This window comes from Pseudophryne corroboree, chromosome 6, assembly GCF_028390025.1.
Source record: "Pseudophryne corroboree isolate aPseCor3 chromosome 6, aPseCor3.hap2, whole genome shotgun sequence".
Lineage (NCBI taxonomy): Eukaryota > Metazoa > Chordata > Amphibia > Anura > Myobatrachidae > Pseudophryne > Pseudophryne corroboree.
Window position 1 is genome coordinate 559,896,373 of NC_086449.1, and position 13,141 is coordinate 559,909,513.

The 13,141-nt window shown below is 44.5% G+C and overlaps 1 protein-coding gene across 2 annotated transcripts in view; it reads right to left on the reverse strand.

Annotated features, from left to right (window-relative positions):
- CFAP54 (cilia and flagella associated protein 54) overlaps nucleotides 1–13,141 on the reverse strand; it is a 736,502-nt gene that overhangs the window by 115,668 nt on the left and 607,693 nt on the right. For both annotated transcript variants that reach the window (XM_063927747.1, XM_063927746.1), the window contains exons 58-60: nucleotides 10,680–10,838; nucleotides 9,151–9,259; nucleotides 7,244–7,373 (exon numbers count right to left, since the gene is read on the reverse strand). In XM_063927747.1, coding sequence (XP_063783817.1) covers nucleotides 7,244–7,373; nucleotides 9,151–9,259; nucleotides 10,680–10,838 — 398 coding nt within the window. The remainder of the gene's footprint in view (nucleotides 1–7,243; nucleotides 7,374–9,150; nucleotides 9,260–10,679; nucleotides 10,839–13,141) is intronic.

Genomic DNA, 13,141 nt, shown 5'->3' on the forward strand with positions numbered 1-13,141 from the left:
GCAGTAGCAGGTCCTTTCTTAGAGGTAGAGGCCACGGTTCGTCCGTGAGCATCTCTTGAAGTTCCGGGTACCAAGTCCTTCTTGGCCAATCCGGAACCACGAGTATAGTTCTTACTCCTCTCCTTCTTATGATTCTCAATACTTTTGGTATGAGAGGCAGAGTAGGGAACACATACACTGACTGGTACACCCACGGCGTTACCAGAGCGTCCACTGCTATTGCCTGAGGGTCCCTTGACCTGGCGCAATATCTGTCCAGTTTTTTGTTTAGACGTGACGCCATCATGTCCACCTTTGGTTTTTCCCAACGGTTTACAATCAGGTGGAAGACTTCCGGGTGAAGTCCCCACTCTCCCGGGTGAAGGTCGTGTCTGCTGAGGAAGTCTGCTTCCCAGTTGTCCACTCCCGGAATGAACACTGCTGACAGTGCTATCACATGATTTTCCGCCCAGCGAAGAATCCTTGCAGCTTCTGTCATTGCCCTCCTGCTTCTCGTGCCGCCCTGTCTGTTTACGTGGGCGACTGACGTGATGTTGTCCGATTGGATCAACACCGCCTGACCCTGAAGCAGAGGTTTTGCTTGACTTAAGGCATTGTAAATGGCCCTTAGTTCCAGAATGTTTATATGAAGAGATGTTTCCATGCTTGACCACAAGCCCTGGAAATTCCTTCCCTGTGTGACTGCTCCCCAGCCTCTCAGGCTGGCATCCGTGGTTACCAGGATCCAATCCTGAATGCCAAATCTGCGGCCCTCTAGTAGATGAGCACTCTGCAGCCACCACAGGAGAGACACCCTTGTCCTTGGCGACAGGGTTATCCGCTGATGCATCTGAAGATGCGATCCGGACCATTTGTCCAGTAGATCCCACTGAAACGTTCTTGCATGGAATCTTCCGAATGGAATCGCTTCGTAAGAAGCCACCATTTTTCCCAGGACCCTCGTGCACTGATGTACTGAGACCTGTCCTGGTTTTAGGAGGTTCCTGACTAGCTCGGATAACTCCCTGGCCTTCTCCTCCGGGAGAAACACCTTCTTCTGGACTGTGTCCAGAATCATTCCTAGGAACAGTAGACGTGTCGTTGGAATCAGCTGCGATTTTGGAATATTTAGAATCCACCCGTGCTGACGTAACACTACCTGAGATAGTGCCACTCCGACTTCTAACTGTTCCCTGGTTCTTGCCCTTATCAGGAGATCGTCCAAGTAAGGGATAATTAAGATGCCTTTTCTTCGTAGAAGAATCATCATTTCGGCCATTACCTTGGTAAAGACCCGAGGTGCCGTGGACAATCCAAACGGCAGCGTCTGAAACTGATAATGACTGTTTTGTACTACAAACCTGAGGTACCCTTGGTGAGAAGGGTATATTGGGACGTGGAGATAAGCATCTTTGATGTCCAGAGACACCATATAGTCCCCTTCTTCCAGGTTCGCTATCACTGCTCTGAGTGACTCCATCTTGAATTTGAACCTTTTTATGTAAGTGTTCAAAGATTTCAGATTTAAGATTGGTCTCACCGAGCCGTCCGGCTTCGGTACCACAAACAGCGTGGAATAATACCCCTTTTCCTGTTGTAAGAGGGGTACCTTGATTATCACCTGCTGGGAATACAGCTTGTGAATGGCTTCCAAAACTGCCTCCCTGTCGGAGGGAGACTTTGGTAAAGCAGACTTCAGGAACCGATGAGGGGGAAACGCCTCGAATTCCAGTTTGTACCCCTGTGATACTACCTGTAGAATCCAGGGATCCACTTGCGAGTGAGCCCACTGCGCGTTGAAATTCTTGAGACGGGCCCCCACCATATCTGAGTCTGCTTGTAAAGCCCCAGCGTCATGCTGAAGACTTGGCAGAAGCAGAGGAGGGCTTCTGCTCCTGGGAAGCGGCTGCATGGTGCAGTCTTTTTCCCCTTCCTCTGCCCCGGGGCAGAAAAGAGTGGCCTTTTGCTCGCTTGTATTTATGGGAACGAAAGGACTGAGTTTGAAAAGACGGTGTCTTTTTCTGTTGATGTGAAGTGACCTGGGGTAAAAAGGTGGATTTTCCAGCCGTTGCCGTGGCCACCAGGTCCGATAGACCAGCCCCAAATAACTCCTCCCCTTTATACGGCAATACTTCCATGTGCCGTTTGGAATCTGCATCCCCTGACCACTGTCGCGTCCATAACGCTCTTCTGGCAGAGATGGACATAGCACTGACTCTTGATGCCAGGGTGCAAATATCCCTCTGTGCATCACGCATATATAGCAATGCATCCTTTAAATGCTCTATAGTTAACAAAATACTGTCCCTATCCAGGGTATCAATATTCTCAGTCAGGGAATCTGACCATGCGACTCCAGCACTACACATCCAGGCTGAGGCGATTGCTGGTCGCAGTATAACACCAGTATGTGTGTATATACTCTTTAGGATATTTTCCAGTCTTCTATCAGCCGGTTCTTTGAGGGTGGCCGTATCAGGGGACGGTAACGCTACTTGTTTAGATAAACGTGTGAGCGCCTTATCTACCCTAGGGGGTGTTTCCCAGCGCGTCCTAACCTCTGGCGGGAAAGGATATAGTGCTAATAATTTATTAGAAATTAGCTGTTTTTTATCGGGGAAAACCCACGCTTTATCACACACCTCATTTATTTCATCTGACTCAGGAAAAACTATTGGTAGTTTTTTCACACCCCACATAATACCCTTCTTTGTGGTACTTGTAGTGTCAGAAAGGTTCAATGCCTCTTTCATTGCTGTGATCATGTAACGTGTGGCCCTGCTGGACATCACGTTTGTCTCGTCACCGTCGACACTAGACTCAGTATCTGTGTCTGGGTCTGTGTCGACCCACTGAGGTAACGGGCGTTTTAGGGCCCCTGACGGTGTCTGAGACGCCTGGACAGGCACTAATTGATTTGCCGGCTGTCTCATGTCGTCAACAGTTTTTTGCAAATTGCTGACATTATCACTTAATTGTTTAAATACAATCATCCAGTCAGGTGTCGACTCCCTAGGGGGTGACATCACTAACACAGGCAACTGCTCCGCTTCCACCTCATTTTCCTCCTCATACATGTCGACACACGCGTACCGACACACAGCACACACACCGGGAATGCTCTGATAGAGGACAGGACCCCACTTAGCCCTTTGGAGAGACAGAGGGAGAGTCTGCCAGCACACACCCAGCGCTATATATATATACAGGGATAACCTTATATAAGTGTTACTCCCTTATAGCTGCTGTTAATATATTTATTTGCTGCCAAACGTGCCCCCCCTTCTCTTTTTTACCCTGATTCTGAAGCAGGACTGCAGGGGTGAGTCAGGGAGCCGTCCTTCCAGCGGAGCTGTGAGGGAAAATGGCGCTTGTGTGCTGAGGAGATAGGCTCCGCCCCTTCACGACGTCCTTATCTCCCGCTTTTTCTGTGTAAAATGGCAGGGGTAAAATACATCCATATAGCCCAGGAGCTATATGTGATGTATTCTTTTTAGCCACCTAAGGTATATACTGTAATATTGCGTCTCAGGGCGCTCCCCCCCCAGCGCCCTGCACCCTCAGTGACCGGAGTGTGAAGTGTGCTGAGAGCAATGGCGCACAGCTGCGGTGCTGTGCGCTACCTTAGTCTGAAGACAGGATCGTCTTCTGCCGCCGATTTCACCGGACCTCTTCGTCTCTTCTGGCTCTGTAAGGGGGACGGCGGCGCGGCTCCGGTGACCCATCCTGTGATCGTCCCTCTGGAGCTAATGTCCAGTAGCCTAAGAAACCCGATCCACTCTGCACTCAGGTGAGTCCGTTTCTTCTTCTCCCCTTAGTCCCACGATGCAGTGAGCCTGTTGCCAGCAGGACTCACTGAAAATAAAAAATCCTAAACTAAACTTTTATTCTAAGCAGCTCAGGAGAGCCACCTAGATTGCACCCTTCTCGGCCGGGCACAAAAATCTAACTGAGGCTTGGAGGAGGGTCATAGGGGGAGGAGCCAGTGCACACCACCTGATCCTTAAGCTTTTATTTTGTGCCCTGTCTCCTGCGGAGCCGCTATTCCCCATGGTCCTTACGGAGTCCCAGCATCCACTAGGACGTCAGAGAAATTATGTTTCTTTAGATCATTGCTTCCCTCAGTTTCTAAAGCATTCTATATTTCTTTTTGCCAGATTAACAAAATACCTGTGATGGTACACATCTGAACAATGGGTTGGTCAGCCTCCCGACCAAGGCTGGATTAAGCCTTGGGGTGGCCAGGGGCACTTAAAACAAGGGGGCCCCGAGGAAGGGGGGGTATATTAGATCATGCATGCCTCCCAACATGACACATGCCAGAAGGGACAACATTCTCTGCTCCGGGACTCCCCTTTTAAAATGTGATTGGCATCACCAGTATTGAACTATTTTATTAATAAGAAAGGTATTTCAACACAGAAGAGGAGATGCTGGGATCCCTGGGTCACCTACAGACACCCCCCCTCCCCACACACACACAAACACACACACACACACACACATCTCTCCTGTGTTCATGAAGCTCCACCGGTAGGCAAAGAGACTTGATACTCCTGTGTCACTGCCTGTGATGCATACTGTCCCTCTTGCATTCTGGCTGCCTGGTTTTGCTGCTACACAAGAGGGAGAGCTACTGATGTAAGTGTGCTTTGGCCAGGGGGGCCTGAGAGAGGGGGGCATGGGGTAAAGTATCCCCTGCATCCCACCCTTAATATGGCTAAGCTCCCGACAGACCAACCGATCTAACAATTTGGTAAGTGTTCTGCACACACGATATGTACAGTACACACACACTTACCAATTCACTGTCCGACATGTCTGGCCACAGGAACCAGTAGTCACATCATTGTCGGCGGTTCCTTAGGCAGGTATATGGTTTGGTCAGCCGGTAGCTGGTACAAACAATTCATAGGTAACGATATATCTATAAGCTATATCAGCATCTGCTGTACTACACAACAACGTGATATATCTGTGAACAACATCGTTCACAGAAGTGTCAGGTGTACAGTACACATGAGCCGATGGCCGTGACAATATACTGTTTGTATACTGTTTATTGTCTGTATGAACGATATATTGCATAGTGTGCATTCAGTGTAACTGTACTAGAGCTTTCAATCTGTAGGTATATGCAGTGGCCTTGTGTATACTTTATCACCAGAATACAAAACATATCAACAGAATGTTTGCAAGACACTGTAATTAAGCAGTGGAATATCTCCACTGTATAGTTACAATATAATAAATAGTAACAATGTTGTGACCTACTGTACAGTAGGTCAGTAGGCACTCATTCATCCTGGTTTAAATCTGTATATCAAGGCTTGCTATAGTTCTAGTCTAACTCATTGTGTTTGTGCTCACTGTAAATTGTAATCCTAATTGTTGTACAGAGAAATTGACCATATTTTTTATATCTTCTCATAAAGGCTTTATACGGGACTCGCCAATTGTATTTGGCACACTGCAAATTCTAATCTTAAATATATTATTTTACAATCTCTCACTTTCTTTCTTGTTTCCAGTGCACATGGAGATTTTTTTTTTTTTGCTTGATTGAAGGTTTTCAGCCTTTCATTTAGCTTAATTTAATGTCTGTGCACACTGCAATCATATATATCAAAAAGGAAACATTGTTTTCTCTTAGTGCAGTGTGTGGAGTTTGCAGTGTGAATGGGAATTAACTTGGCACTATAAGCTGCCAAGCATGTTTTATAGAAAGTGTATGCAATACATATCTGCGCTACTCCTTAATAGGATTATGGATTTAGCGTTCTGCTGCCTTAAAACCAAACCAGTTACCTTAACTGGTATACAATAATATAGTGTTGTAGAGATAAGGTTTTTGGTGCTAGACACTTGGAGGTAGATAGATAGGTTGTAAAGAAGAAAAATAGAGCAAGAAAAAAGGGATAGAAGATAGTCACTGTAGGTACTGGGATTACATTTTTTTTTTTAAACGTTACACATCTGCGGTGTGTGACCATGAATGTATACACATTATCTTTACAAACAACCCACTCTGCAGCAAATCACGTCTGATTCACCTTAAAAGGTGGTGTTAAGCGTAAACTACAAAAAACCATAAACTTATAAAAAACGTAAATTCATCGAGAACTGCTTTCAGAATAACACATAATGCACATAGGTTTTCACCTGAACGGTAGTTAAAAAGTTCTGAAACCTGTTTTCCCCAGCCTATTGACTGTAGTCCTTTTATATGACCCACGTACAGTTTCTTATTAAAATCAACCAGCTGTGTTACTGTTTGGGCAATGATCCTTAATGCTCCTTATCTGGAAGCACTCACCTTTCCGGCTGGGTCCCCGTTCGGGGTGATTACTGGTGACTTCCTCCCGCTGTCCCGTGCTTGGGTGGGCCAGATGGTTATACCGCTGGCTACTCAGTGTGATTTGAGCGCCGCTGCCCAGTGTCTGTGCGTCGTTCCTGGAACACGAGCCGGGGCGCACGATGACGACTTCCAGTTGTGCATATGCCTTGTCCCTCCGGTGAATGCGGTTACAGAGCTGAGGTCCTACAATGCGTTTCTCCCTCTAGGGGCTTCATCAGGGATCCCTGACGAAGCCCCTAGGGGAGAAACGCGTTGGTGGACCTCATTCAACACAGCTCTGTAACCGCGATCACTGGACGGACAAGGCATATGCAAAAAACCGGAAGCCGTCATCGTGCGCCCCAGCTTGTGTTCCAGGAACCAGGAAGGACGCATGGACACCGGGCAGCGGTGCTCAAACCACACGGAGTAGCCACCGGTATTTTTTAAAAAGGTATACCTTTTAAGGAGAATTAGATGTGATTCGCTGCAGAGCGAATTGTTTGTAAAGATAATGTGTATACAGTCATGGTCACACACAGCAGATATGTAATGTTTTAATAAAAAATTTTTGGGAATATTAAATATATATTTGATTTCCAGTACCTACAGTGAATATCTTCTATCCCTTTTTTCTGGCTCGATTTTTCTTCTTTACAACCTATCTACCTCCAAGTGTCTAGCGCCAAAAACCTTATCTCTACAACACTATGTTTTATAGAAATGTGGAATAGGCAATCTATAATTGTTTGGTTGAACACTGAAGCAAAATCCAAAATTTCTAATTACGGAAACAAATGTTTTGAATAAATGAAAAGTAATTAGCTCACTCATCTTGAATACAATATATGATGTAAGTTATAAAATAAAATTACAGTAAGACTATTAATAACAAGAATCGTTGCATCCACAAACTTCTTAAATTACCTGTTTTTTTGATGTTGTAGTTTCTGGGGCTTTCAGGGTTTGTAAACTTATATTATTTATTTTGTTTGTATCCAAGCAGCACATGTGAAGGTACACCAGTGCTATCTCCAGATATGATTTCCTTATTAAGCTATAGGAAAAAGAAATTATGTTCAGCAATAAATATTTGAACTTTATATAGCTATATGAAGCTGTAGAAAAGATATATTTTTAAATTAAAAGGATCATTTCACCCAAAATAGAAATGTTGTTTTGCATAGCATTAATAGAAATAAAATAAGCATAATTTACCTAGCGCTAAATGCACAATGCACTGTCCTGATGACTTAAACAGTTAAGGGCCGTATTCACAGCCAGATATGGGGAGAGATGTGTGCTGAGCGAACCACTCAGAACACATCTCTCCCCCCGCTCAGCACAGCGCGATGTGTGCTGAGCGTGCGGTGGGGACGGGCGCTCATTTCACCCAGCGGGTGAAAAATGTGACCTGCTAGATTGAGCCTGCATGCAGGCCAATCTAGCACCAGCGATAGCGATGCACGGGGTCGCGCATCGCTATCGTTGTGGGGGGTACACACGGAGTGATCACTGCTTAAAATCTAAGCAATCTAGTCAGATTGCTTAGATTTTAAGCAGCGATCGCTCCATGAGTACCCCCCTTTACAGTTGGAGATCATGGTCGAGGTGGGTGTTTTTCAAATACCTGGTAGCGTTGACAAGTCCCCTACCTATGACAATTTGAAAAACACCAATCCTAAGGAGGAGACTGATGGCTTTAATAGTTGTGGTTAGATTTCTAAAGCCATATCGTAAAGAAGTGTTGAGGGGGCTGGAGCAAATTGATTTCGTTGTTGTTTACCTTACGTAACTATTTTTGTAGTGTTGTATGTAGCGGTCAGTAAAAAAACAAAAGGAACAAAGAACAAATAATTGCAAACATTTAGGGTCATTCAGACCTGGTCGCACGCAGGCTATTTTTTGCACTGCTGCGACCAGGTAATCGCTGCCTACAGGGGCTGTGCAGGGCTGCAATCGCTTGTGCAGAGAGCTGCACAAACAAAAAGTTTGTGCAGTCTCTGCACAGCTCAGGACTTACTCACCCGCTGCGATGATACTGCTTGGAGCTGACATCAGGAACCCTCCTCTTCAACGGATGGGCACGCCTGCATTTTTCCAGACACTCCTCGAAAACAGTAAATTGCCACCTAGGTCCGCCTTCTGCCTGTCAATCTTCTAGCGTTCGGCGCTGTGAACGGCTTCTTCGTAAGGTCCGTCGCTCCATGGCGATGGCTATAGCCAGTGGCCGACGCACCTACGCATTGCCGAACGCGCGCATGCACAGTTCAGACCCGTTCGCACGGCTGAGAGAAATTGCAGCGTGCAAACGGGTCAGAATGACCCCCATTGAGGAAGTAAATTTACTAAAGCTTTTAAAACAGAGAATTGGTGATGTTGCCCATAGCAACAAATCAGATGCTGTCTATCATTTTCTAAAAGGCAGTAGATAATCTGGTTGGTTGCTATGGGCAACACCACCAATTCTCTGTTTTAGAAGCTTTAGTAAATTTACCCGAGTTTCAAAATACTTGACTTATAATTTAACAATTTTTGGAATATACTATATCCAAAATCCAAAACTGAGCAATACAACCCAAAAGACAACACTCAGTGACAGGGAGCAGTTGCTTTCATGTCATGTGGATTCTTCAAACTTTCAGAATCGTTTCCATGTTCTAATCCCCTTCTGTGCCAAATCCCACCACATAAAATGTGAATTTATTGAGCCTTGGATTTTGAACAATACCACCTATAAATATACGGTGTGTCTGTGTATACATAAAAATTCATACAGTATGTCAGCACAGTGTCATGCTTATATTTTACCATGCTAAATCTATATTCCATACCTAAAGTTTTGATCATTATTACAGCTCACATTGATAGCTTCTGAGAAAGATTTGACAGCCGAGGATTTGTCATGATCTCCTAAGATAAACATCAGGCGTTCTGCCTTACCTGCAGTGTAGTTGAAGCCAAAGAGACTGTGTTAGAGCAATATTTTAAAACTTGAAAATAAAGATATATAAACCAATCAAGAAAGCAGATAAATATTTGAAACAACAAATTAACCAAAACGACAATATTACAATACTATACAGATAAAATATGTATAGCATGATACAGCAAAAACAGTTAATTTGAATTACTTTGCAATACTGTATAACACAGCATGTAAGAAAAGTCTGCAACAGTTCAATAGAATTGTTGGGTCTGTTTCCTCATCAGAAAAGTGAGGCGTGGTACCACGGCAATGACTTGGGCATTTTCACAGCTATGGCGCATGCAAATGCTAGCCAGGGATGTCATCAGGGGGATACTGGTAATAACTTGTTGTAAGGGGCCCTGAGTAGCCCGGAGCTTGCAGCTGCTAATTTTTGGATCATTGAGAGGAGGGGGGGGGGGGGGGAGGTTTGGCCCGCTTCTTCTCATTTTTAGGGGGAAGGAGTAAGTGTAAGAGTTGTGGTACATTTGGGGATCCTTGTGATCTGATCCTTGTTTGGGTATCAGTCACAATATGGCATCAGGACCAGTGTCCTGTTCAATGACATGACGCAATTCCATAGGCTGAGCTGCACAGCATGAACAGAAGGGGTGGCCCAATCAGAGGCCAAGCAGCAGCCGAGTGTGACTATACTACAGTGCGTTGGTAAGGCAAGTGACTGTGTTGCTGTCTTATTCCATTTATTCCTACTGAATTGACAATATTCTCAGCCAGTGGGCCTCATTTGGATTTATACAGATGCATCAAGAAAATTTCAGCATACTATGCATGCATTAAAGAAATAAATTGACAACTGCACACGTGCAGGATCAGCCATATACTTATTGACTGAGATCACTACTGAGAACGGATTGATTCATCCGTCAAATGATCACACCAAGCATATAGGCCGTTTTGAGGCCATAACTGGGCAGTGACCATAAAATCACACAGAACTCTTGTGACAGTGCCATGGGAGTACCGAGGGTGTGTAAGCCGTCTTCCTTGACTATAGGATTGCGCATACTCCCTGTTTAGTAAGTCTGCACCCACATACACATTTTTCTCAACATCTCTAGAAGAAAAAGAGTGTTGTTTTTGTGTTATAAAATACTGAGAATGGCTCACCTCTGCAAATTTGGGGGACAAAAGCTTGGGACTAAATAGTGGGGGAATAGGGTGGGTCAAAAAGGCAAGGATGGGGGAAAAAGGTGAAACAAAAGGGCTGAGGGGCTTGTATTTGTATTTCATATTAAGGACCGCTCAATATCTGGTGGCAGCCCTGACACTGAAAGACCATCTAACTTTTAGGAACTTGGCTAATGTTACTGATACATTTTTGATAACATCTAAATGTAATTAGTAATCAGCTGTAGTTATTGTTAAGACATAAACCTTTTAGGTAAAGCAATTCAGCTTCCAAGTCATATTCCCGAAATGTAGAGTTTCTGCAGAGCTCTAAGGCTGTATTATATAGAGAAAGACTTGGCAGCAATTGAGATGGATTGCGGGATGTTTCAGCAGTAGAATTGACTTGGAGAGTCAATACATGACCTGAAGAAAAACATAAATCAAATTATATTTGTATGCCTTTGTAATGTTAATCTATATGTAGACATGAATAAGAGACGAAGCATTGGTTAATGAAATACATTTACTGTAGGTGTTTTTTTTCTTTTATTTAATAGTAGTTTATGCGCCTAATTTAGGCCAGTAGATGTTGCTTCAAGGTGATAGTAATAAATGCTAAAATTAATGCACATAATTTATGTAAGATATAGTAAATATCTGGACTAATAAAGTGGCATTTATGATGCTGAGCTAATTAGAAGCAGCCGCAAATCAGCATCATCAGTTTGCATTTTGTACCAGCTGTTGAGCATCCAAACAGACACATACTGTATGTATCACTCAGCATGTGCCAAGAACATGCCCTTACTGTATTTTAGCTGCGTGTTTACTAGAGATGAGTAGCTTTCAGTTCTAGTACAGTTCTAGTTACATTCAATCTAAATAACACATGATCAGGGAGCTGAGCAATGATGAAGTATCGGTCCAGGAAGGTAACACATCGACACGTACGTGGATCTGAGCTTGGCAGGAGAAAACTAACTAGAAATGAGACACTCATCTCTAGTCCATATGCCCTCTCCAATCCCAGTTACAGACTCCTTAGAGCAAGGGTTATGAGTTCAAAATGTGTCTCAGTTGGCACGGGAAATTATGCATAATACATTTTAATTTGCATACACAAACAGAGAATTTACAAAGAAAAAATGACACTAACAGTATTTCCGTCCAACTCTACAGAAGTACTATAGTTGTTACAACCATGGCGTTTTCTACATTTCACAGAATCAGCTCTGGTTCTTCTATGTCATATTAGTAAGAGGCACAATAATAATTAACCTGCATGCTTTAACAAATGCTGTGCATTGTCATACATTGTTTTTCATATGAAATAATAAGAATTTACTTACCGATAATTCTATTTCTCGGAGTCCGTAGTGGATGCTGGGGTTCCTGAAAGGACCATGGGGAATAGCGGCTCCGCAGGAGACAGGGCACAAAAGTAAAGCTTTCCGATCAGGTGGTGTGCACTGGCTCCTCCCCCTATGACCCTCCTCCAAGCCAGTTAGGTACTGTGCCCGGACGAGCGTACACAATAAGGGAGGAATTTTGAATCCCGGGTAAGACTCATACCAGCCACACCAATCACACCGTACAACTTGTGATCTAAACCCAGTTAACAGTATGATAACAGTGGAGCCTCTGAAAAGATGGCTCACAACAATAATAACCCGATTTTTGTAACTATGTACAAGTATTGCAGATAATCCGCACTTGGGATGGGCGCCCAGCATCCACTACGGACTCCGAGAAATAGAATTATCGGTAAGTAAATTCTTATTTTCTCTATCGTCCTAGTGGATGCTGGGGTTCCTGAAAGGACCATGGGGATTATACCAAAGCTCCCAAACGGGCGGGAGAGTGCGGATGACTCTGCAGCACCGAATGAGAGAACTCCAGGTCCTCCTTAGCCAGGGTATCAAATTTGTAGAATTTAGCAAACGTGTTTGCCCCTGACCAAGTAGCTGCTCGGCAAAGTTGTAAAGCCGAGACCCCTCGGGCAGCCGCCCAAGATGAGCCCACCTTCCTTGTGGAATGGGCATTTACATATTTTGGCTGTGGCAGGCCTGCCACAGAATGTGCAAGCTGAATTGTATTACACATCCAACTAGCAATAGTCTGCTTAGAAGCAAGAGCACCCAGTTTGTTGGGTGCATACAGGATAACAGCAAGTCAGTTTTCCTGACTCCAGCCGTCCTGGAACATATTTTCAGGGCCCTGACAACATCTAGCAACTTGGAGTCCTCCAAGTCCCCAGTAGGTGCAAGGCACCACAATAAGCTGGTTCAGGTGAAACACTGACACCACCTTAGGGAGAGAACTGGGGACGAGTCCGCAGCTCTGCCCTGTCCGAATGGACAAACAGATATGGGCTTTTTTGAGAAAAAACCACCAATTTGACACTCGCCTGGTCCAGGCCAGGGCCAAGAGCATGGTCACTTTTCATGTGAGATGCTTCAAATCCACAGATTTGACTGGTTTTAAACCAATGTGATTTGAGGAATCCCAGAACTACGTTGAGATCCCACAGTGCCACTGGAGGCACAAAAGGGGGTTGTATATGCAATACTCCCTTGACAAACTTCTGGACTTCAGGAACTGAAGCCAATTCTTTCTGGAAGAAAATCGACAGGGCCGAAATTTGAACCTTAATGGACCCCAATTTGAGGCCCATAGACACTCCTGTTTGCAGGAAATGCAGGAAACGACCGAGTTGAAATTTCTTT